The 24,379-nt window shown below is 46.5% G+C and overlaps 1 protein-coding gene across 9 annotated transcripts in view; it reads left to right on the top strand.

Annotated features, from left to right (window-relative positions):
* Positions 1-24,379, top strand: part of AUTS2 (activator of transcription and developmental regulator AUTS2) — a 777,204-nt gene that overhangs the window by 748,363 nt on the left and 4,462 nt on the right. For 4 of the 9 annotated variants that reach the window (XM_063402371.1, XM_063402376.1, XM_063402379.1 and 1 more), the window contains 12 exons: positions 500-1,004; positions 2,458-2,711; positions 4,155-4,396; positions 4,797-4,841; positions 9,344-9,439; positions 10,704-10,775; positions 12,381-12,410; positions 13,903-13,974; positions 17,506-17,647; positions 18,157-18,234; positions 19,463-19,546; positions 20,408-20,630. In XM_063402371.1, the coding sequence (XP_063258441.1) occupies positions 500-1,004; positions 2,458-2,711; positions 4,155-4,396; positions 4,797-4,841; positions 9,344-9,439; positions 10,704-10,775; positions 12,381-12,410; positions 13,903-13,974; positions 17,506-17,647; positions 18,157-18,234; positions 19,463-19,546; positions 20,408-20,630 (1,843 nt within the window). The remainder of the gene's footprint in view (positions 1-499; positions 1,005-2,457; positions 2,712-4,154; positions 4,397-4,796; positions 4,842-9,343; positions 9,440-10,703; positions 10,776-12,380; positions 12,411-13,902; positions 13,975-17,505; positions 17,648-18,156; positions 18,235-19,462; positions 19,547-20,407; positions 20,631-24,379) is intronic. The other 5 variants (XM_063402374.1, XM_063402378.1, XM_063402372.1 and 2 more) reach the window with 4 other exon arrangements.

The raw sequence follows: 24,379 nt of genomic DNA, 5'->3' as shown, positions 1-24,379 counted from the left end.
GGAATTTCCCCATGGAAAGCGTGGTCAGCATTGGAACTGCCCAGGGCAGTGGTGCAGTCAACAACCCTGAAAGTGTTCAAAAACCGTGTGGACGTGGTACTTGAGGATGTGATTTAGTGGTGAACATGGTGAGGGATTGTACTTGGTGGTCTGAAAGATTTTTTCCAGCCTTACCCATTCTGTGAGAAGCACAGAGCTCAGGGGGTGCTGGCTCCCTCAGTGGGTCAGTTCCCTCAGTGGGTCAGTTCCCTCGGTTTGTTCCCTCAGTGAGGGAGTGCTGATAAGTAACAACGATGGAGAACAGGAGCGCTAAACAGGGTCTGTCTTCTCTGCCACGTGTTTTATTTTGAGGAGAGTTACTGGGGCAGATGGATGTGATTCAGTTTCAGTTCTCGATGGAAATAAAATGGAGCTGCCCGGAGTGCGAGTGGCCCAGCAGTGGCTTCGGGTTGGCCTCTGTCTCACGTTTAACCATCTTCTCTCTCTGTTGTTGCTGCAGATAAAGAGGTGGGAGTTGGTGCACTTGCTGACAATGACGACCCTGGTGCTAGGGGCCCAGCTGTCCCCAAAATATCAGGACTAGAAAGGAGCCAAGAGAAGAGCCAGGACAGCAGCAAAGACCCAATACTCGAGCCTGTGGTGCCTAAAGACCCCCGTCCTCAGGTGACGCCGCCGCCGCCGGAGCCGCCTGCCGAGGGCCGCTGCCCCAGCCCCGCGCTCGCCCCGCGCCCGGAGGCTCCAGCCGCGCCGCCCGCCCCGGCAGCGCCAGGGCCCCCGGCCCCCGAGGAGCCCGGCCAGCCCTGTGGCCAGCCCTGTGGCCAGCCCTGCGGACAGCCCTGCGGACAGCCCTGCGGACAGCCCCCTGCCAGCCAGCACCCGCCGCGGCCGCAGTCGCCGCTGCCCCCGGCGCACCCGGCCCTGCCCGCTGTGCAGCCCCACCCGCAGAGCCTCTCGCAGCCGCTCTCTGCCTACAACAGCAGCAGCCTGAGCCTCAACAGCCTAAGGTGGGTACATGGAGACGGGTCTGGGATGCTGGGCTGGGCCTGGAGGGGAACTGCATAAAGAAGTGACAGCATAGCCTGGCTCATCCTTGGGAAATAAAGGGCACTAGGGGCATTTAAGCTCCATTCCTCCCCTGAGATGAGCCAGGATTACTCTCTGTGGCCAGTGATCCCATAAACTCTGGGTATTTTAAGTTCATTTGCTTTGGATTTTCTTCACTGCCGTACTTGGGTTTTTGGAGGGAATTTTACACAGTATAGATCAGGAGAAGAAAAGCCCAATTCCTGCAGGCTGGGCTGCTCTCTGAAGGCTGACAGTTCTGCCCTCCCATCCCTGTAGATATCTGATTTCTCCAAGCACTGCCATGTCCCAGGGCAAGGAGCCCCTCGATCAAGGTGCAGCTGGTGACAGCCCAGCACCAGCAGCCACACCAGGCACTTCACAGCTCCATGTTTTCCTGCTCTACTGACACCTTGCAGGCTTCAGTGTTTTTCTCTCACCTGGACATAGTGAGATCAGCCTCACCTTTTATCTGTGGATAACAATGAGCAGTGAGATTAAACACCGTGTGCACAGGAATCGGTGATGTCCCTCTGAGTCAGGGACCTCAGGTTTCCCCTACTGTAAGCTGGGTTGCCTTTCTCCAAATCTGAGCTCCCAGCAGGCAGATGTGACCTTCAGGACCCGGGGAAGCAGTGCTGTGGTTGTGTCGTGGTTTGACTAAAGACTGGGAGGTGTTTAAGACCTGGATTTATTTTTAACCAAGCTGGTACTGCTCGTCTTTAGCAGTCACTGCAGTAGAAGCATGTCACTATTTGAAATAAAGACAAGGAGAATTAAGCCTTCCATGAATGTATTTTAAATACTCATTAGTAGGAAATGAAACCTGAAAAATTGCACCCGGTGTAATCACAAATACTTCTTTTGTTGACTTGTCTTATCTCATTTTATTGCGGGGTAGAGCGGGGCACTACCTGCACAATAAGCACAAATCTGTTGTTGCCTTCTCAACTTCATTTCACATTTTCTGCAGTCTTTCATCTTAATAATTCATAGCAAAAAAACACCCTAAATTTTTATTAATGCAGTGATTTTGAGCTTAATTTGCCTAAAAACATGAACCAGGAGCAGTGATGCAGAAAGGACCTGATAATTAAGTAATGAATGCCTGGGGCTGATTACTTCTTTGTGTGTCACCCCTGTGCCGTTGTGGGACAATGTCAATCTCTTGCAGTGAGGGAGAACACAGCTCTGGTGTGCAGGGGCCACGAGAAGTAAAAGATAACAGAGCAGGTGCAGCAGGTGTTGGAGAAAGGAGTGTGCCAGTGGTAGGACTGGAAATGGTAACTGGAATTTGTAACACGAGTTACACCCGTGCTGTGTGTGATGCGAGGGGCTGCTGAGGTTGTGATTTTCTCTCGGTGTGACCCCGATGTCTTCTCCTGTCGTTAACAGCAGCAGCAGGAGCAGCACCCCCGCCAAGAGCCAGGCGCCTCCCCCGCACATCTCGCACCACGCGTCGGCGTCGCCGTTCCCGCTGTCCCTGGCCAGCCACAGCCCCCTGCACAGCTTCCCGCCCGCCCTGCAGCCCCCCGCTCACCCACACCACCCCAATATGTTTGCCCCTCCCACGGCTCTGCCCCCGCCACCCCCGCTGACGTCAGGGACGCTGCAGGTTCCAGGACACCCAGCTGGTAGCACTTACTCAGGTGAGAGCCGCGAGGGGACACCGCACTGGGTTTGGTCAGAACAGCTGGGCTTGGGCCTTCTGGGGAGGGCTCTCGGTGAGGAGAGGCTGTGTTCACTGCTGAACAAAGGGATAACAAAGCCAAACAATGCTCAGACATAGCCAGGGACTTTCCCTCTGCCCTGGGAATGACTGCTTTTGGAAGGTGATGGTTTTCCCAGGTTTGCTTTGTTCAACCCACTGTAAAAACCCAGCATAGTTCATGATGTGCCCTCACAGAATCTGTGGCCCCCACAGCAAATTCTTCATGCAGTCATGGTCTGTGCCCAGCAGAGCTTCCCTGGCTGCAGGGAGGGTCTCTGCTGGCTGAGCTCACAGCAGTGCTGAGCTTGTGTGTGTTCAGAAGGTTTGGGTTGGAAGGACCTTAAAGCCCATCCAGTGCCACCCCTGACATGGCAGGGACACCTCCCTCTGTCCCAGGCTGCTCCAAGCCCCAGTGTCCAACCTGGCCTTGGGCACTGCCAGGGATCCAGGGGCAGCCACAGCTGCTCTGGGCACCCTGTGCCAGGGCCTCGCTAGGTCACTGAGGGGAGGAAAATGGAGCATTTGTGTAACATCATTTTGTGTCCATGCACCAGGGTGGTCAAGAGCAGCAGCCACTTGTTTGCTCACTCCAGCTTGCTCGTCCACCCTCACCTATTTAGGACTGTGTCCATGTCCATAAATGCTCAGAGGAATGTGAAAACAGGTTTGGTGAGAGGGGAGGTGGAAACTTTGTACTGTCTCAGGGCTTTGAGATCTGAGGAAAGACCCTGAGGGAGCTTTCCCACCTTGTACTGTGTCATGATTTGTCCCTGGGAAGTTTTAAATACAGTGTTGCTACCACAGACAGCAAAGGAAGTGGCACAAGGCCTGGAAAAGCCCCGGAGCTCGGGGAGGGGGTTGTGTGTTGTTTTATTGTTTGTTTTCCCCCATACCCAGCACTGTGAGGCCACACCTCGAGTGCTGCATCCAGATCTGGGCCCCCCAATTTAGGAAGGACATGGAGGGGTTGGAGTGTGTCTGGAGAAGGGCAGCGAGGCTGTGAGGGGTCTGGACCACAAGTCCTGTGAGGAGCTGGGGTTGTTTATCCTGGAGAGCAGGAGGCTCAGGGGGGACCTCATCACTCTCCACAGCTCCCGACAGGAGGGTGCAGCCAGGGGGATCAGGCTCTGCTCCCAGGGAACAGGGACAGGAGGAGAGGACACAGCCCTAAGCTGCACCAGGGGGAATTTAGGCTGGACTTTTGAAAAGAATTCTCCACAGAAAGAGTGATGGGGCACTGGAGCGGGCTGTCCCTGGAGGTGTTTGGGAAAACACTGGGAGTGGCACTCAGTGCCTGGGTGACAAGGTGGTGTTAGGCCATGGTTGGACTCGATGATGTCCAAGGCTGTTAACGCTGTGGCTCTCTGGTTCTGTGTTTCAGAGCAAGACCTCCTGCGCCAGGAGCTGAACACGCGGTTCCTGGCCTCGCAGAGCGCCGACCGCGGCGCCTCGCTGGGCCCGCCGCCCTACCTGCGGACAGAGTTCCACCAGCACCAGCACCAGCACCAGCACACACACCAACACACCCACCAGCACACCTTCACGCCCTTCCCCCACGCCATCCCTCCCACTGCCATCATGCCGACGCCAGCACCGCCCATGGTGCGTACCACAGGCAGAAATGTGAGGATAAGTAGAGCACAACTCTATTCTTTATTACAAAAGTATTGCCAGGTTGTGGGGAAGGGCTTCTGTGCTGCCTGGGGGTGTCTGGGCAGGAGAGGCAGGGCTGTCCCTCTGTCACAGTGTGAGGTTCAGGTGGCAGCACAGGACTGAGGGACGAGGCTCTGGCCAGTCCTGCTTGGAGTGTTCACTCTGGGGCCTCCTCCTTTGTCCTGTCCCAAAAAGATCTTGATTTACTTTGAAGAAAGAAAAAAAATCCCAGTTTAATTGGAAACTAATTTTCTGCATATTTTTTCCTCTCTGTTGGTTGCCAAATAATAGAGAAGTTGTCTTCTATTTTGCCAACAGAAGTAAAGCAAGAAATATAAAATAACTAGTTTGTGCTTTGATCCCTTTGCAGTTTGACAAATATCCTACAAAAGTTGACCCCTTCTACCGTCACAGTGTGAGTTTCATTGCTCTGTTTCCAACTGACTTCACTGCTTTTCTGTGGTGGGTTGGGATCACCACTCAATCAATGGCACAATGTCAAATCTCTCCCTAATCATCACTCCAGGATTTACCATTACCGTCCTTGGTTGCTTTGGCTTTTGAAGGCTTGCATTCATGGTGCTTGTTTCTGATAAAGATGCAGTATCAGCTTTTCCAATCAAAAGATCTCTTGCTCACACACCGTTTGGAGCCAGGTTTGATGTGAAAAGATGAGACAGAAGAGCTGACTGTTCCACGAAGCAGGAGAAAGCAGTGATTCCATCACGGTGTTTCAGTTGTGCCACAAACCCTTGGGCAGATATTTTTGCTCAGGAGCTTGAAACAAACTGACAAACTATCATACAAATCCTTCAGGGATAGATAATCTAATAGTTTTCCCAATCTCTCATATTTTGTTTGATAAAATCTGAAAACCTGTCTTATTATTCAGATTTCAAAGGCTCATCTGATCCACTGGGCTTGTTGTGTTTTGAAAGCTCTGTTTGATGACAGCAACATGAATCCAGCTATGCACTTAGATGTGTTTACCTAAGCTACCAAAAATGTTACTTACTGAGATGAACTGTTTTTTAAAATTCCAGTTAAATGTAAAGCTTCTGCTCCTAGGGGTTTGAGTCCACTGATTGATTTGCTGCTGAACTCTGGGTTGGAATTTCTTCATCCTATTGGCAGAGGCAGGTGTCTGGCAAGAGTTTCTTAATCCAAGAGCAATATTTTGATGAGAGAAGGAGTACTGCATCAGCACTCAGAAATCTGCAGAGCATTTGGCTTTATGTGTTGGTTTTGCTTAGAAGTGGAACTGGGCAAAAAAAACTGGTTAAGACAATGGTGTCTGGATTAAACACAACCCCTGCTTCAGCCTCTCCTGCCCCTGGACAGTTCTGTCCATGCCTGGCACCTCATTTGAGTAGCTGGGACTCTGTTTGCAGGCTCAGAGCTCCAGGAGCACTGGGCAGACATTCCCACTTCCACTCCAGAGGGCGCTGCTGCTCACCTGCACCAGTGTTAAATTGCACTCTGAATCGCTGAGCTTCACACGGGTTCAGGAGATAGATTGTCATCAGTGTGGATCCCAGCAGGAACACGGAACTGGGGGGCAGTACATGGATTTTAGACAAATCAAGCACAGAAGTTGGCAGTGGAGGATAGGAAGCGTTGCAGAAGTCTCCAGCTGTATCTGCTGTTCATATCCAGTCAGATGATCACAGAAATGTGGGAGTTACCTGGATGGCAAAGGTTATGGCCTCAGCCCCTTTAGGGTCAGGAGAGCTCCATGCTGTGCTCCCTTAGCCAGGGAGCCGTGCTGGGGCCAAGGCTCAGATCTGGTCCCTCCTGCCTTCCCTGGGAAAGGTTTGTCCTTGGGAAGGGGCTGCCCATGGTCGCTGTGGGACACTGGGCAGCCGCTCCCGGGGGCTGCCCGTGGTGTCAGCACTGGGGTAACAGACTGACTGTGACCCCAGCCAGGCCAGCCCAGTGTCCCCTGGTGCCACCCCTGGGGCTGGCAGGGCACAGGGAATGGGAGCTGCCCTTAGCTGGGCTGGGCACACCCAGAGGGCAGGAGAAATACAAACACTGTCAGAATGTGGCACTTGCACAGAGCTGCTCCTAGGGACAGCAGCTTCCACTGTAGATCCACACCTGGAACTCAGGTACCTTAAAGCTGGCAGCAAGTGTGGGTGAACTTTGTAGAACAGGGTCTGTTTGAAACGTAAAATCCATCTACTTTGGAACGGGGAGTGCAGCTCACATAGAAGCTAATGTTGAGTTTTAAATCAGTGTTGTTTCTTCTGTGTTAGCACAGAGAAGAAAAGAGAAGCTGTGCTTTTACCTGCAGCTGCTGCCAAGTCTAGTTTAGCATCACATCCACCTGGCCAAGGGAAGCTGGGGTCACTGCAGGCTTCCCCAGGGAAAGCTGGAAGGGAAGACTGCTGCTCAGAAGAGAAGGAATACTTGGGAAGAAGGAAGCACTTGACTATGAAAGGTGGATTCTGAAAGCTGGAGGAATTTAACTGATACAAATTATTCATGGAGATAAACTATTTTTATTTTATTAATAATTCTGACCTTGAGGAAAGGTCACATTTGATTAACTTAACACTTGTTATAAAACTGAGGAAAGAATTCCTTAAATAGCCAATAGAATACGATGTATTACATCTTTTCCCATCACTTAGAATTAGTCCATTACACAGAGAATTAAAGACAGAAGACACTGGAGAATTTAAAGCACATTTTACTCATTAAAAGTTATTGTAAATGAGGACAAATGTCTCTTAATGGTTTCTCAAATGCCTACAGTTCAGTATCAGCTAATCTCAAAATGTTTTCTGCACCATTGGATGGAGCAGGTCCAAATGAAATAGAATTAAAAACAACAGCAGCAACATGAACGGAGGCTCAATACCAGGCTTTTAAACTGAGAATATCTTCTGATACCTCTGAAATGTTTTCTCAGCTTTCAGTAAATACAATTTGGATAAATGACCTTGCAAGATAAGCTAGTGGAAGAAAAAATGGTGAAGAAAAGCACACGTGTATGCCTGGCATATCCAAATCCATCACAACTTTGTGGTACTGATTTACTCTGGGCTGGGATTTGCTCAGTGTTTTCCCACCCCTCATGTCCAGTCTTTGACTTTGCCCAGTCCTACTTCTGTTCAATTGGCCATTAACTCATTTCTTTTGATCTTAAAAGTAGCACACAGTAGTTTGACTTTGCCCAGCCATGGTCAGAAGGGAATTGCTCTCAGGCAGAGAATCCTGTTAGGTTTTGGGTGGCAGTTGCAGTGGAGCTGGCAGCCATCCTCTCTTAGATCCATCCTCTCTTAGACCCATCCTCTCTTAGATCCATCCTCTCTTAGACCCATCCTCTCTTAGACCCATCCTCTCTTAGACCCATCCTCTCTTAGACCCATCCTCTCTTAGACCCATCCTCTCTTAGATCCATCCTCTCTTAGACCCATCCTCTGTTAGATCCATCCTCTCTTAGACCCATCCTCTCTTAGATCCATCCTCTTTTAGATCCATCCTCTCTTAGATTCATCCTCTCTTAGAATCCATCCTCTCTTAGATCCATCCTCTCTTAGACCCATCCTCTCTTAGACCCATCCTCTCTTAGACCCATCCTCTGTTAGATCCATCCTCTGTTAGATCCATCCTCTCTTAGACCCATCCTCTGTTAGATCCATCCTCTCTTAGACCCATCCTCTCTTAGATCCATCCTCTCTTAGACCCATCCCTTCCTAGATCCATCCCCTCCTAGGTCCATCCCCTCTGAGATCCAGAGGTTTCACGCTGGGAATGGGTTTGGAGTGTGATGCTTTGACTCCCTGATTCCTGCTGGGAAGCAGTTTGGTATGTGATAGCAGCATTTTCATGGAACTGGGAGAGTTTTCTGTCACAGCAAGATGCAAAGGTTCAGCGGCAGAGCACAGAGACAAGGGCAGGTTGGGACGTGATGGTTTTTTGTGGAATCACAGAGTGGGTTGGGCTGGAAGGGATGTTAAAAATCATCTCCTCCACCCCTGCCATGGCCTGGTCACCTTCCTCTATCCGAGGCTGCTCCAAGCCCCATCCAACGTGGCCTTGGACACTTCCAGGGATCCAGGGGCAGCCACAGCTGCTCTGGGCACCCTGTGCCAGGGCATCAACACCCTCCCAGGGAAGAATTTATTTGTTTAATTTACCTGCTTGTTTCCTTTGTGTTTGTCTGCATTAGCACAGAGCAGCCTCTTATTTTTTCCCAAATTCCCTTAGGACAGAGCACTGGGGTCAGGGAGGTCAGTGGAGATGGACACGTTTTTGTGTTAAGCAGTTTCTCTTTAAAAAAAAACTCCCATAAATTTCTGGGAAGTTCTGCCTTAACATTTTGTTTAAATACTAATCTTTGACAAATCAAATTGTCTGTCTGCCAGTATTAGATGTGGCAGGATATCCTCTCAGACAGGCTAATGAAGTAAGAATTGTGCATATTTTCCTCATTTCCTACAGATACCATTAAAATCCCAACCTACTAATGGAGTTTTAATGATATAATATCCTAGAACTCGTAAGGGTTTTTTCCACTTAAACAGGAGATTTCTGAGTCTCATTCAGCTCAGGATTCTGCCTTTTTTCTTGAAACAAGTCACGGACTCAAACCATTTAAAACCTCTCTGCAATTTAAAAATTAATAATTGAGGGGCAAGCATCTCCCTTATGCTCTGCTGGCCCGAGGCAGGTACAGGTTGCTGGCTGTCTGATTTTGGAACTGCTTTTAAGCTCTAAACCTCATGACATCTGTGAACATCCCATCGACTGCTTTAACTAACATTGTTGCAATGAGATCACTTCAATGCTTCTCAGTTTTCTCCATGTAACATTTTCCAGCTATTCTGCAGGAATGCTTTCTGTGTCCTCCCCAGCTGCCTGTGCCAGTGGTGACCCACTGCTGATGTTCTTCTCTTTCTGTTGCAGCTGTTTCACTCCTATCCTCCAGCTGTATCAGGTATTCCTCCCATGATCCCTCCCACCGGCCCCTTTGGCTCGCTGCAAGGAGCTTTCCAACCCAAGGTAAGGCAGGAATTCCCTGGTTCTGCTCAGATACACCCTGGGAGCCAGGGTTAGCCTGGGGTTAGCATGGGCTTCACATCCTGGAGCAGCTGAGCTCTGACTTACAGCGTCATTCCACATCCCACTGCCTTTTCTTTTCCAAATTTACCACAAAAAAGTTATTTCTCATTAGGTTCAGATACATCTGTGAACATTAAAAAAATAATAATTTATATAAAAGCATAGTTAACTTTAGAAGCAATATAATTAGTTCTGAGATAGTGTGCATTAATGAAAGGTCATGTAATAATCAGGATTTTAAGAAATGGTGCTCATTATTGTTTACTTATTTCCATAATTACCTCCCAGCTCCAGCACCGTGCAGAGCACTGATTTGGATCTCCTCATGGGTGATAGCTGGGAGAGAGAAATGTGGCGAGTTCAGGGCTTTTCTCTTTTGTTTCATGGAGTCACTCTTTATTTGTCAGTGGAGGAAGTCAGTCTGTAGTCTTTGCAGCTAAAGACTGAAATCAAGGGTAGAATTTCTGCAGAGGAGACACCTTCTTCCTTAAATTGGCCCATCCACTCTAATGACTGAATATGTAAATTGCAGTTCATTAGTGGGATTCTTCGTCTGTATGGTAATCAGACTGTTAACAACTCTCTTATTTAATTGTTAGTTATGCTGGAGCTGATTTCTATTTTCTTCATTTTGACATAGGAACAAGCTCTATCTAAATGTAGGGGGGTTGGGGTTTTTTTTCCCCACAAAACTGCATTTTACTAACTGACTGTTTACATTCAAATAAGGGGAAGGGCTTTTGTTTTTTCCAACTGGATGTTTTCCTGATATCCATATTGTGGCAGTCCCTGTGGATGGAGCTGAGTCCTTGTGCAGTGATGCTCTGTGTGCTGAGTGCTTCACTGATAATCAGCAGAGCAGGGCTGGGTCCTCCAAATGCTGCTTTTGATGCTGTGTCATAAACGTGTTCCTAATCAGGTTTTTCACATCCAAAGATTTTCTAGTTTAAGCAGTCACTGTTACCTCACTGGTTTTGATTAGAGTAATGGGAAGTTTGTGGACAATCAAAGTGTGGATATGGAGTTGATAGTACTCATATTACTGAGTGGATTATAATGGTTCTCCTTTCGTTTATAACAAGTTTATCTCTATTGCTTAGACAATGTAATGATAAAGAACTATTATTTTGCACATTCTGTTGCTTGTAGGCATTGTTACTGTTGTGCAGCTCATTAATGTTGTCTCTCCTTGTGGAATTTCCAGACTTCCAATCCTATTGATGTTGCAGCCAGGCCTGGAACAGTCCCACATACTCTTCTACAGAAGGATCCACGGGTCTGTAAAAATTGTTTTCTTTCTCTCAAGTAAATCTGTTCCTCTTGAAAACCTTGAATGCTGGAGCTGCCATCTTCAGTATGTCCAAATTAACACCCCAAAACCAAAGCTGTCTGAGCTCTTTCATCAGGGAGGGCTGCAGAGGTTCTGTGGGAACATTTCAAACAGCCTCTTGCAATGGCAGAGCTCTGTCCTTGCTGGCAGCTCTCTCCTCCCAGGCTGGGTAAAGGCATAAAAGTCCAATTCAACATAGAAAATGTACAAACCTCCCAAGATTTGTGTTTGTACTCTGTAATTGTTTTTAATGTGGGTAATGATGGCTATTCCCTGGGTTACTGTAGCATTGATTGCCCCGGTGAAATACGGATGCACTTTATTGATCACTTGGTGCCTCTGGATTTCTGAGTTCCAGCAGATGTGAACAGCATCTATTGCCTCAGTACTTTATCTCTCTGCCCAAGGGTTGTTGGTGTGTTTGAATTCATGGGCATTATTTCCATGAGGAACCTCACACTCAAATATTTTTAGCAGAACTGTCAGACAAAAGCACTGAGGAGCTCTCCCTAAAATTCCGAATTGTGGCATGGAACTTCCAGAGCTGTTGTCTTTGCACTGGGCCAAGTTCCAGTACTTTGGGTTACTCAGCAGTGGAGCTGAGGTTGAGCTTTAAACCAAAAGGAACCACATTTCTGGTTGTTTATCTAAGTGCAGAGATAACCAGAGCCTCCCATCAGGAAGTCATTTAGCTTTATGTTCCCTTTCAACTGGGAGTGAGCTTCGGTTATTTCAAGATGATGCATTGTGCCATCACTGCGTCTGCTAAGTACCTTCTGCACCTATAAATCTCCTTTAGTATTGCATTTCAAAACAGAAAATCCAAAATAAATGAGCAGTACCCAATAAATTGAATTATTTCCCAGCATTTATTGATGAAATACGAGCAAAAAAAGGGGAATAAGAAAATAATCTACTGCAAAAAAACCCCCAACAGGCCACATCAAAAATAAAAACGAGAAAATTGTTTTTTTATATGAGCCCTGTTTACCAACATCTGTTTCAGTGTGAAAATAATTAAGGCAAAGCTCTTTTATGGCAGAGAAGAGCTCGGGCAGCAGGGAGGCACAAGGCCATGACCTTGGCTGGTGGGTGGGCTCACTGCTGGTGTGCAGGGCAGGGCTGACACCCACCTCAGCCATCCCGGCCCCCCGTGGGGTCGAGCCCTGTCCATTAGCCAGCCTTGCCATGAGCTGAGGAGCTCTGAAAGATGAGAGCAGGAGTTTGCCCAAAGCACAGATCTGTGCCTCCATCAGTGCAGTTAACCAGCCATTTCTGCAGCATTAAATCAACAAATTGCTACTGCTGCCAGGGGCCAGAGCTCTGTGTGAGCCTGGTGGAGCTGCTCGTCACCACTCAGGTGCCACAGCCAGGGGGAGGGGACAGCACAGAGATGGAGGCTCAGGACTAATTACTATCCAAAAGGGCTTCATTTGAAAGTAAAATTCTAACATTTTAATTTTGTGTCTTAATGAAGCAATACAGATTTGTTAATTAGAGCAATTGTTTGAGTGACAGGCATGTAACCAAGCTGTCATTTCTTCTTCACAGTTGACAGATCCGTTCAGGCCCATGTTGAGGGTAAGGAATCTTCCTGTGCTCCCGTTTGTCAAGCTCGGCTCACTCCCACCAGGTTGCAGCACAGAATAATTCCAAATGAGAGCTGCCAAGTGTCACCTGGGCACTTCTGCCCTGCTTTTGGGGAGAGCACGGGCTCTCCTGCAGCTCCTGATCACTCAAGGACAAAGCAGAGTTTCACAGTTGGAGGTTTTGCTCTTCTCATGCAACCCCTCATGTTAATACTTGAGGTTAAATATTGATGATCCTTCCATCATGGTTTCCTGAGGCAGTGGTTCTCTGTTATTTCACTGCACTCTGAAGGAGTTGATTTATTATTTTACTTTGTGTTTTTAGTGTTATTCAGTGTGGTACGTCTGACCCAGGTATCTCACTGTCCACTGCAGACAGACAATCCACTTCACACAAAATACTTTAGAAATAGGGACCTAAAGATCCAGTCCATCACTCATCCAAAAGGGGTATTTGTTAATTTTTCAGCATATTCAAGAACAAGATCTATATTTTGATTTAGTGAACTTCATAAATCACTAGCACAGCCAGTTTTTGCAAATTAGCAAAAGGCTTGGGTTTAAGGTAGTATGTCTGTGAGACAGAGTCTATTTTTTATGATGTAATTATTGGTTGATACACAGCCAGAAATAGAAGGCAGACCATGTGCCATAGTTTGTGAAACATTTAATTCACAAGTAGCTTAAGGAAACTCTTAAATTCCAGTGATAATTTTTAAATCTGCAGGAATCATTACTTGTAGGCAGTATTACATGTCTGTAGGTAACTACAGACCCCTAAGTAACAAAATTGGAGAAGGTATCTCCTCAAATGAGTCTTTTTCAGACAGTTCCCAGCTGTGCTGGAAATGGAGTACAGACTCAACAGGAGGCCTAACAAGCACTCTGCTTCTTGCCTCCCTCTCTCCTCCCTGTGACTGGGGGGCACAGGGAGGATGCAAAGACCCTCCCAAACAGAGTGAATTGAGTGACCTCCACTATTTTCAGTACGTTTATGAGCTAAAGTTCCAAAAGGACAGGCCAGCAATTACATGAGGGAGTCAGATGAATTTTGAAAACCAGAGTGACCTTTTAAACCCCTTCCATTTTCATCTTTTGGTGGAAATGCCAATCGTAGCATTTGTGGAGATGAGCTGAGTGTGCAGCTGGGAACAGTCCAGCTGTGCAGGGCAGCTGCTGGCTGGGACACAGCTTCACAGCTTTCAGCAGCACAAGCTGCACCTCAGCCAGTGGCATCAGAGGACTGGGGGAGTGTGTCCAACTGTACCATCCATGGACAGCCAGATAAATGCCCTAGCAAGGGAAGAGTCTTTCCATTTCTGGTTTTCCAGGAGGATGGAGAGGGAACCATTTGCTTTCAGTTGTCTTGGCATGGGGATCCTCCAGACCAAACCAGGCAGGGCTCAGGGTCTGTTTTCTTCTAGAAATAGAATAAAGCATCACAGGTTTTTGAAAGTTACTGATTCATGTCTTTTTTTTTCCAGAAACCTGGCAAGTGGTGTGCTATGCACGTTCACATCGCCTGGCAGATCTACCATCACCAACAGAAAGTCAAGGTCAGTGCCTGGGCAGCCTGAGCTGGGGGTGAAGGGCACAAAGCAGAGATCAGAGAGGAAGGGTGGGCTCTCACCTGGCACTTCTGTGCCTTGGTAAAGTAGCACATACAGCATTGAGTAGAAGCCTCGTTTCTGAGAGCTGGTATAAGGATGAAAAGGCAGAATCCCAGCAGAGTGTCTGGGATGTGCTGGAGCCAGGACAGCAGATCCTGAGCAATAGCTACAGCTTTGTAGCTAGGAGGGGTGAAATGGAGGTGAGCTACAAGGTGGCTTTTATTTATTTGTTTGTTTATTTATTTATTTATGGATGAGGACACAAATCTATCAAGTGAGATTTTTTTCTGGAGACCATAGGCACGTGTATCCACTTTCTCTTAATGTTCAGGGGCAGGAGAGGGTGCAGAAGATTCCTGCTGTCCCTAGGATGCTTTACCCCCTCCGCCTTCCTTCACAGCCCCTCTTGGCTGGAGGGTGGCATCTGGATGTGTCTGGGCTGGCACAGCCTCTCAGGGGATGTTGTGGTAGCAGACACTGCCTCACTGCACTGAAGGTTAGGGGATGGAAGTCCTCTCTTAATTATTTTTCAAGCTCTGAGACTTCAACAGTGAAGGCAGTTTTCCATTCTTACTGTAACTGAATTTCCATTGCACATGGACTCTGGGAAAGTTTCTTTCCTTTCATGGAATTTTCACTGTACTCATCCCTTTAAAATCTTGTTTTACTCTTAAAGTTTTTCAGTAAGTCAGGAATGGTTGCTGTTCTTCACTGCTCATGCTTCAGGAATCCATAGCTTGTGTTAGAAACTAAAATTACCAGGGAATCCTTAGCACTTTGCAGTCTCTTTATGCACTTGAATTGTGTAGGGTAGTGGTACAAGAATATGAAGATGTTGCACAGCTATGGAAACCTGCAGCTAATAGAGTTTAAAAATAACCCTTTTAAACAAGGTTGACAGGTTAATTTGCTGCAGTAGACATATCTCTCTTCCCTGCTTCCTTATGTTTCCCCTGCCAGTGATCTTCATTCATCTTCCCATTATCAAAAAAGACAAGATTATAGACCTAGAGAGTTATATGTCCTTTTTTTTTTATTTTATTGAAAAGGTATTTTCTTGAAATGAAATTATTATTCCCATGCTATCTATGTCCTTTGAATCTTCCTTGATTTGATATTCAGAGAGAGGTCAAACCAGTGTATTTATAACTCACAGTAAATGCCATTTTCATGCAGCCATTTCTTTTACCTCACACTTTTCTACCTTGCATGTTAAAAAAAAGCAAGAATAAAGCCCAGAAGCACATGAAAGGATGTTGCTCAAGTTGCTGAGGCTGCACATGATGACATTTTCAAGACTAACTGACAAGTGTGTCTGGTCAGTCAGGAGAGTTGAGGTGTCCCCTCCTCATGTGACCACAAAGGCTGAATCTCTGCCTGCAGGCTCACACAGGGGAATTTCTCCTTCCCCTTACTCTCACTCCCATGGTTGTGAAGGTGCCTTTTCTCTGCACAAGTTGAAGGTGCTGCCTGACCACAGAGCAGGGAATCCAAAGGGTTCATTTCCAGTTTGCGTGTGGTGCCACAGGAGTGCTGCCAATAACAATCTGGCCTAGTAATTGCTTGCAGAGGGCAGCAGCAGGCACTGAAGGAGCAGGCACGATGGGAAGCTTTGGAACACAACCTTCCTGACCTCAGGAAAAATTGGATGCAGCTGTGGATGCTGCTTGGCTGCCCGTGCCTCTGCAGCAAGACCTGGGTAACCTCTGCACACCCCGGGGACTCACCAGGGCTGCACAGCAGCTCAGGGCACAGAGCACATTTACACTGCTCCTTACACTGCCCACTGCTCAGGAGAGGACTTATGCTCCATAATTGGGCCGCTCTCCTTTAGGACAGGCCTTACAGCCTGATCCAAGAGCAGTGCAGACATTTACGTTGATTTTTGTGGGCACCATGCTCAGGTGTTGCACGTTTTCTGGAAATACGTTAGGAAGGATTGGCATCGAGGGGCTGCTCTCCTGAACAGCAGCTGGGGAGAAGAGAAATCTGATCATTTCCCTGGTACTATTTCAAGGTAAACCAACACATTCAGAGATCTTTTAACACATCCATAGTATTCCTGTTCCTCTTCAGACAAGGGATTTGTTCGTTATTTAAAGCAACACCATTCATATGGCTGCAATTAAAGCTTCAGCCAGCTTTTGCTATTCTGAGTAATGTCTGTCAGGGGTTTATAACTTGGTTGTTAAGAAAGAATAAAAAGAGTTCACAACATAAAAATCTGGCACACAGGCTTCAACTGAGGCATTTATATTTTCTGAACTCCTTTTAACTATTAAAGCACTTCAGTGTTACTTCCTTAAAAGATGTGACCTTGACTTGGCCACCTTTGCCATTTCAGAATTCTTGCAGGCCATTATCTCCAGACACAGATAATGCCTTTGTTTCTCTTTTTTATTTCTTGTTTTCCTTCTTTTTTTCTTTTTTTGTTCTCATGACTACACAGATGTGTTTCTAGCACTTGAAAAACAGCTACAAGGCATGCACATTAATTTGATCATAACTTTTTAATATGCATATTTATATCATTGTAATAGTCTGTACTTGGGGCTGGCACAGTATTAAATACTGATTTATAAAGCGTAGCCTGCTCCAGAACTACTGTTAAGATCTCCTGGTTCCATGTTACCCATTTATAAATCCTTTCAGCTGCCCTGCACAATTAATCAGCAGTCTGCATTTAGGGAGTTCTGGCAGCACAGGTAATTGGGAATTAGGTTTTCTTCCTTCATTCTATAAAACTACTGAAGTGGGCACCACTGAAACAAGGATGTGGCTCAAAGAAGAGCACATCCTTCATCCACTTACCACTCATAATGCAGCTGCCTCAGCAAATTCCCCTCACAAAAGGGAGTCTGCTGACTCTAACACATGTAAATAAAGACATGAAGCACTTGGAGTGTGCAGTGGGAGCTGTCAGAGTGAGACTCAGCCACTCCTGCTCTGCTCCCTGGTTCCTCTCAGCACCTCATTGCAGCCTGAGGGGCACTGGAGGATGCTTTGCATCCAGCATTTCTTGGTGGCCGCTTTCCCTTGGAAATGAGTGGTTCTGGTGTCCATGGCTGGTCTTCCAACACCCCTGCCCACCTGGGACCAGGGCCAGGCTGACATTCCCATTTATTGTTGTGGGACAGATCTGTCCTTACAGCTCAGCAGCTGTCTGAGGCCTCTTCAGAGAATTTTATGTTTGTTGTTGAAGGCAGCTGTGTGCTGAACACCCTGGAGGGGGGATGTGAGCATATGTGAAAACACTGGTGAAATTAGCAGGAAATATGCAGGAGCCTGAGCTTTCCCCTCTTTGCCTTAGATCTCCCTTCCAGGAAAACAGCTGTGCACTTGTGCTTGGAGTCCCAAAAACCAATATTCTTGTTAAAACATCACTATGAGCGAACTGTTCTACCAATATCATTCTGGAAGTGCCTTTTGCTGTTACCTTTTCAGACAGTGTCCTCCAAGTTCTGTTTTCCATTTCAGAAACAGATGCAGTCTGATCCACACAAGCTGGACTTTGGCCTGAAACCAGAGTTTCTGAGCAGGCCACCAGGCCCCAGCCTTTTTGGAGCCATCCACCACCCCCATGACCTGGCTCGGCCCTCAACTCTCTTCTCCACAGCCAGTGAGTACTGAAAGTGAAATCCCCTTCTTGTTCCTTGCTCATTAGAATGCTAGCCCTTGCCATGAATTTCCCATATGCTTTGGCTTATGAGCTCTGCAAGACATGCCAGGGGCTATTAGTCCATTTGATAAATATTTAAAAATTATTCCGTATGCTTTTATAAAAAGCCCAACCTGCTGAAACACTGCCCAGGTAGTAAATGAAGGAACATTTCCTCACAGAGCAATGTCTGATGCATCATGGAGATGATGTGTTGGAAATAAGCTGTAATTCACATGCATTTCCTTTTTGTTTCTGACCTGGAGCATTCATTCCCCTGCATCCCTTATCCTCTCCTGGGTGTTCCTGTTTGGAAAAGCAGCTGCTCTTTGCACAGGATCCCATGAGCCCCACGCAGGGCACAGCAATGCCAGCTCACATGAGCTGTTAAAGAAGGGACAGCCCCGAGCACAGTGAGTCCTTCTCGGAGCCTTTGCTGGGAACTGACCCCTTTTGCTTTGTTTTGGCAGGTGGGGGGCATCCAGCCGGGACCCCTTTTGGGCCACCACCCCACCACAGCAACTTCCTCAACCCAGCTGCTCACTTAGGTACGTCCTCTCAGCTCGTGGGGAATGCAACTCAGACATTGAACACTGAGAAATCACAGACTTCCTGTGTGGAGACACTCTGAGTATTCTGCTAATTGACCTTGGCAAATGCCATTTTAGCAGTTTTAGTCTTTACCCAGGTAGAAGTTCTAAATAGACAGAAAAGTGTCACTGACTGTGTTTGGAAATACTGCTGGACTTTAGAGCAGCAGAGTGACAGGGCTGGCTTGGTTTCATTGGAGTTATACTTAAAACCAGTCAAAAAATGCCTTAAACGCAAGGCTTTGGATGACAGAGATTTCTCTTCCTAACTCCTACTTAGATATCTGTTTTTCCATAAAATGAATAGGAAACATAGCTTTAAAATCTTGTGATCAGGCTTCATGGGTCAGTGAAAATTAGTGAATACACATTTAAAACCAGAACCACCCAAATTATCAGATGTTGTTATTTCCTTTCTAACTTACTGCTTTTTGTAACAAGGTGATCTGCTCCTTATGGGAGCATCCAAGACCAAGACTTTAAACTGGCATTTTATTTTGTATGGGGCAGGATTTGGGAGGGTCACCAAACTGGTACAGCAAACAGACAATGCAGGTTCATCATTCTGCACTCTGCTGCCTATGGAAAATGCTGGCTTTGAGCTTCTTTTTCTCTGTGCTGGTATTTATCAGAAGTGACTTCATCAAAATTGTTAGACTACTCCAAACTAAAGTGAGAATTTGGTCAATATGATTTTCCTGTTGTTTGTATGCATTAAGTAAAAAAGTTGTTCCAGCATTTTTGAGTCCATACTAGTTTTTTGTGTAGTATTAGCAATAAACACCAAGGGAATCACAGAATGCTCAGGCCAGCATGACATATCAGTGGAACAGGACATTTTATTTGGCTCTGGTTTAGGAGACATGGCCTGAAGGTGTTCAGAGCACACCTAACTTTCTAGAGTTCATGTTAGTCTGACCAGCAAGGGACATTTCCTGAGGAAGGAAATAAAAGGAGATGTTTGCTGGTTTCAAATGAAGTATCATGTCCATTTTAACATCTGAATTTTCTTTAAGAGGGAGTTTTTTAGTAGATGATGCCATGGGAATGGCCAGGAACAAAGCCAGGGATTTGTGTCCCAGCCCCTCTGAACCCTGCTGTGTGGGGGGATGCAGGAGGCTGCCACGGTGGCGCTGGATGGAAGGGGCAGCCTGGGGGGGTTTCAGCTGTTTGTGTCGGTTTGCAGAGCCCTTCAACCGGCCGGCGTCGTTCAGCGGCCTCACCGCCGTGGGCAGCAACGCCTTCGGGGGGCTCGGGAACCCCACAGTCAGTGAGTACCTGGGCCACGGCCCTGCCTGCTCTGCAGCCCAGCAGCGCCCTGAGGGGCTGTGTGCTCTCTTTTGTACTGCTTGGTTACATCACCTACCACTGAGAGATGGGGATTTGGAAAGCGACCTTTGCCAGTTGTCACTAAATCGTTCTCTGTTAATTACTTAATAGTTTGGGTTCAACCTAGTGCTAAATGTTACCATTACATTGTTCATTTAAAAAAAAAAATAGAGCCTTTGAGTGTTTGTGAAATTTCCCACAGTTTTATTGCATGTTCAAAAGTAAATGATGTGTGCAGCTAGGGAGCTGTGGATGGAGACTTTATTTTTTTCCTTTCTCACCAGTAATCCAGGCCATGTGCCTGGAAAAGATCACTAACCTGCATTTATTAGTCCAGGGTCATCAACATTTCTCTAAATCTAGCCAGTCAGAAAATCATCCTTTTGAAAGTCAGTTTCTTTCTTCATACTTCAAATCTGGCATGATTTTGGTCACATATTATTTTATTGTGGTTCAGGACCAAATGCAACAAGTTCCATTATTTGTAGTCCATATAAAGGTAATTTCCTGATGTCTCCAAAACATTTGGAATAAGGATCATTGTCACTTTTATCTTACTCCTTCATCCCTTGTCAATTTTATCCACAGCATTTCGCTTTCCAATTAAAAGAGCTGTCAGATGCCTGCCCACTTTTAGGAATGAGACCCTCTAATGAATCTCTGTTAATTTCCTTTCCTTTTCCAGCTCCCAATAATATGTATTCATTTTAACTCTGAGTGCTGTAAAAGTTGTTTTGGTAAGTACCTTCACTAGAGCATACCTTTTTCTTAAACCTTTTTGTTTTCCACTTCACCATTTCAGCACCCAACTCAATGTTCGGCCACAAGGATGGCCCCAGTATGCAGAGCTTTAGCAACCCTCACGAGCCCTGGAACCGACTGCACCGAACTCCTCCTTCGTTCCCGACCCCTCCGCCCTGGCTGAAGCCAGGAGAGCTGGAGCGCAGTTCATCTGCTGCAGCTCATGACAGAGATAGAGATGTAGATAAACGAGACTCATCTGTTAGTAAAGATGACAAAGAAAGGTACGAAAGAACACTTCCAAGAATTGTCTAGTTCAAAGCTTGGGGCTCCGTTCCGCTTTTAACCCTCCCCAGCCTGGCACGTTGTGAACGCAGAGCTTCACCAGAGGCACACCTGGAGCTGTCCCCAGGGTGGCACCACGGAAGAGGCAGGTTTCCAGCTCAGGTGCTCCCCTCCACAAGATTTCTCTTCCCTCTTGTCCTGCACACTTCACCTGAAGGAGCTTTGCTGGAGCACAGTTCAGGCAGTGTCAAGTGGGAATAGCATCAGACGCACCCACTGTTACCTTGTGGGTCACATTGTCATAGGTCTCTGGAAGGGTTAACGTGGAGATAGTGCCTGACAGGATGGAAAAAAGGATTCTGAAGTCCATCAGATGCTTGTCTGCACCTTCAATGCTTAAATAGCTTTGTAAATCAGACCTTGTCTGCAAAACAAGTAACACTTCCTCCCTCCTCAAAAAATGGCCTGAACAGAGGACCAGTGTTAAAAATGTGAGATGAGAACACTAAAATGCACCAGGAATGTCATGTGCCAAAATCACAGCAAGCTTCAGAGCATGCAGTTCATGAAAAGCACCTTCTTTCCCCTCAAAGAAGCCCCCACACTTGCACTGCTGTTAACACACCTTCCAGTTTTTATTCAGTGTTTTACATGGACTTACATGCTCACATGTCCAGGCTGGGAAGGGTTAATGGAAAGTAAAACCTGGTCATATTTATTTTTTGTCAGGACTGTTCCCATTATTCAGTTAACGCAGTAATAATTCCTCTTAACTTTGAAGTACCAAATTTATAAGAATTTGCCATTCAGCAAGTGTCATGCCTTCCTTGAAAAATATAAAGAGGCTGATTTCAGCTTTTTCAGTTGGGGCTTGATGGCTTTCCTGTTAAGTTTGCACATTACTTTACTACATAATGGCTATTTGTTTCTAATATTTTAATCTAAAAGAATACTTAGAAGATGTGCTTTTCTGACTTCTCTGTCACTAACCCGAAGATACGCATTAGTAGCCTTTTCTAAAAGAAGTTATGCTAACACATTAGATATTCTAAAACTACATGTAAAAGCTTTTCTACATTGTTCTAAAAGAAAGGCGAACTACAGACCTTTTCACCTACATTTTCCATTTGGAATATTTTCTGTTTGGTAGCATAGCTTCATTATTTTCATGTCTGATGTTAATGCTTCAAAAGAAATTGCTGTTTTCAAAACAAATTGGGTTTTCTGTCCTGCAAAAGGCTTAAGCATGTGAGTAACTTTACTGGCTTGAATGGCAAAGCATTTTAGTTACTATGATGTGGGTAGTCTGTAGAATTATGTGATTATTTTGGTTGCTGTTTCATTGTTTTCTTATGAAGTGTTCTGCTGAAGAAAATCTCTTACTGAAAACATTCCTTGCAAGTTGCTTTGGCGTTGCCTGAACTCATCATAGCTCAGAACATACTTCTTTCCAATAATCTGAGAGTTTAGCAAGTCAGCATCATCCCTCCCTCATACTTGTGCACACTTGCAGTGAGTGCAGTCCTGGTTCCACCCCTGCAGCGCTGCTGTGTGCCTGTCTGGGACATTGCTGCATGTTCACACAGTGGCCTGCTTGAGGAGAGGCTGAGAATCCCTGCCCAGAGCTGTGCTCCCTGTGGAGAGAATGTCTGAGGAGCTGAGAGCCTCTCCTTCCTCCTTAACATTCAGTGGCACCCAGTGGGGTGAGCACAGAGCTTTCTAGCTGAGGTCCCAAGCTTTGTTACCTATGTGAAATTAATTTGCCCAAGCAGGAAGAGCTGGGAATCACACCCAGGGGCTTGATTTGACCCTGTCATCAAGGGTCTATCCTTACCAACCCAGAAATGGCCCAGGTAGCCAACAGCATTGACCTCAACTCCTGCCTGCAGTGGAGAGGTCCCTCTGAGCTTGGCACTCCCCAGCTGAGGTCGGTGTTGGATGGAGATCCCTGGTGGCTCCTTTGGATCAGCTGCATGGCCTGTGCACGACAGCCCCTCCCAGCCCACTGAGAGGTGAATCCCTCACGGTGCAGAGTACAGAACTGCAGCAGTGACCCTTTCCTGCTTGGGGGAGACACTGCAGAGCCCTGATTGCTCCTGGAACATTGCATGTGCCTTCCAGTTCAGAGGATTCTGGGATTCTGTGGTTGCAGTTGTGGAGGGGTTTTTTTAAGACTCTTTCATTCCAGCCAAATGTTAGGGAAAAAACATCACTAAAAATAGAAAATGTGAAAAGCAGGATTTGTTCCTTCTCAGGGGTATTTTCTTTAAAAGATGTCACTGAACACTTCCAGTATAATCATAATGGCATTTAAGAGCCTGCAATCCTAGAGCATTAAACCAAACCAACCAAGAATCTGTTGATCTTTCAATCAACATAAATGAGGCACACACCTTGCATAAGAAATTCAGTATTTTTCAGTGTAGCTCACAGCCTCAGAACTTCTCTTACTTGGTAATAAGTTCACTGGATAATGTAATTTAAAGTTTCTTTGTGGAGGCAGTGGCTTAGAGCCTTTCTCATATTATCAACCTAAGGAGCCCTTGACAAATTTGAGGATTAAAAAGTTATTCGTCTCTGTCCACTGGACTATGTGCAGTTCACTTAAATAAGCTGGATAATCAGGAGCCTCTTGAGATGTTACCAACACTGTCATTGAATACAACGACATTGGCAAAGGAATTTGTCATTTTGGTTGCACATGTATTTTCTCCTTAATTTCAGAAAACAGCTGTTATTTTCTCTAAATTTTGTATGTCATTTAAAGTACATCAATTATATAGAAAATTGATTAAATATCAGCAAAGGGACTGAATGAGCTTTCCTAGGGAAATAAAACAATTAAAGGTACCCTCTGTACTAGTCCTAAGAGCAAAATAAGTAAAAGATTAGGCATTGCAGAGCCCACAAGCCAGTGTTTCCCAGCAAAGTAAAAGAATTGAACCTTCATGTTGAGAATCCTTCACTGGAGGGCCTTGACTTGGTCTCCCTGTGTCCAAATCTGGAAGCTGTTAAATCAAATGTCTCAGCTCTTGCTGGAAAGCAAGTGGAGGGAAATTAGAGCCAGGATGCCATTTCCAGACTGTTCAGGTCACATTGAATGAAGGCAGCACCTAATCCCAAGCAGTGAAGTGCTGGCCAGTGCAGACAAGGCAGGGCTGGTATCAGATGCTCTGTCTTCCAAGTGTTTTCCAAGAGTCACATTCTGGACTTCGGAGGTCTCTCAGACATGGCCTATGAAATGACAATTAGAACAGTTCAGTCTAGAAACAGCAAAAGATGCACCTGGTGACATTAGAAAGAGAGTTTCCTTCTGCCTGGCTTTTTTTCTGCATTTGCTGCAGTTTCACTGTCCAAAAGTACCTAGAGGTACAAATCTTACACAGTTCAGCAAAAAAACTAGGTGACAGAAATTGTACTGGTGAAGGAGCAAGTGTTCACCTTGGAGTCACCCTCTGAGCTGCCTGTCAGCAGCCCCTGCAGCTCATCTTGCCCAGAGTGTCACCTGCTGGCGTGTCCCAGCCTTCGGATGACACCAGCACCCAGAGAGACACCATCTCTGGGGCTGAGGGGAGGCCTCACTGCTTACCCTTTCCACAGAATCCCAGAATAGCTGTGGTAGGGAGGGACCTCTGGAGATCACCCACTCCAACCCCCTGCCAAGGCAGGGCCACCCAGAGCACGTGACACAGGAATGTGCCAGGTGGGGTTTGTATTCAGCGAGACCTCCCTGGGCATCCTGTTCCAG

Source organism: Prinia subflava, chromosome 8, assembly GCF_021018805.1.
Source record: "Prinia subflava isolate CZ2003 ecotype Zambia chromosome 8, Cam_Psub_1.2, whole genome shotgun sequence".
In the NCBI taxonomy this organism is placed as follows: Eukaryota; Metazoa; Chordata; class Aves; order Passeriformes; family Cisticolidae; genus Prinia; species Prinia subflava.
Note: the sequence above shows the minus strand (reverse complement) of the source record. Positions and strands in the feature narration are given on the sequence as shown.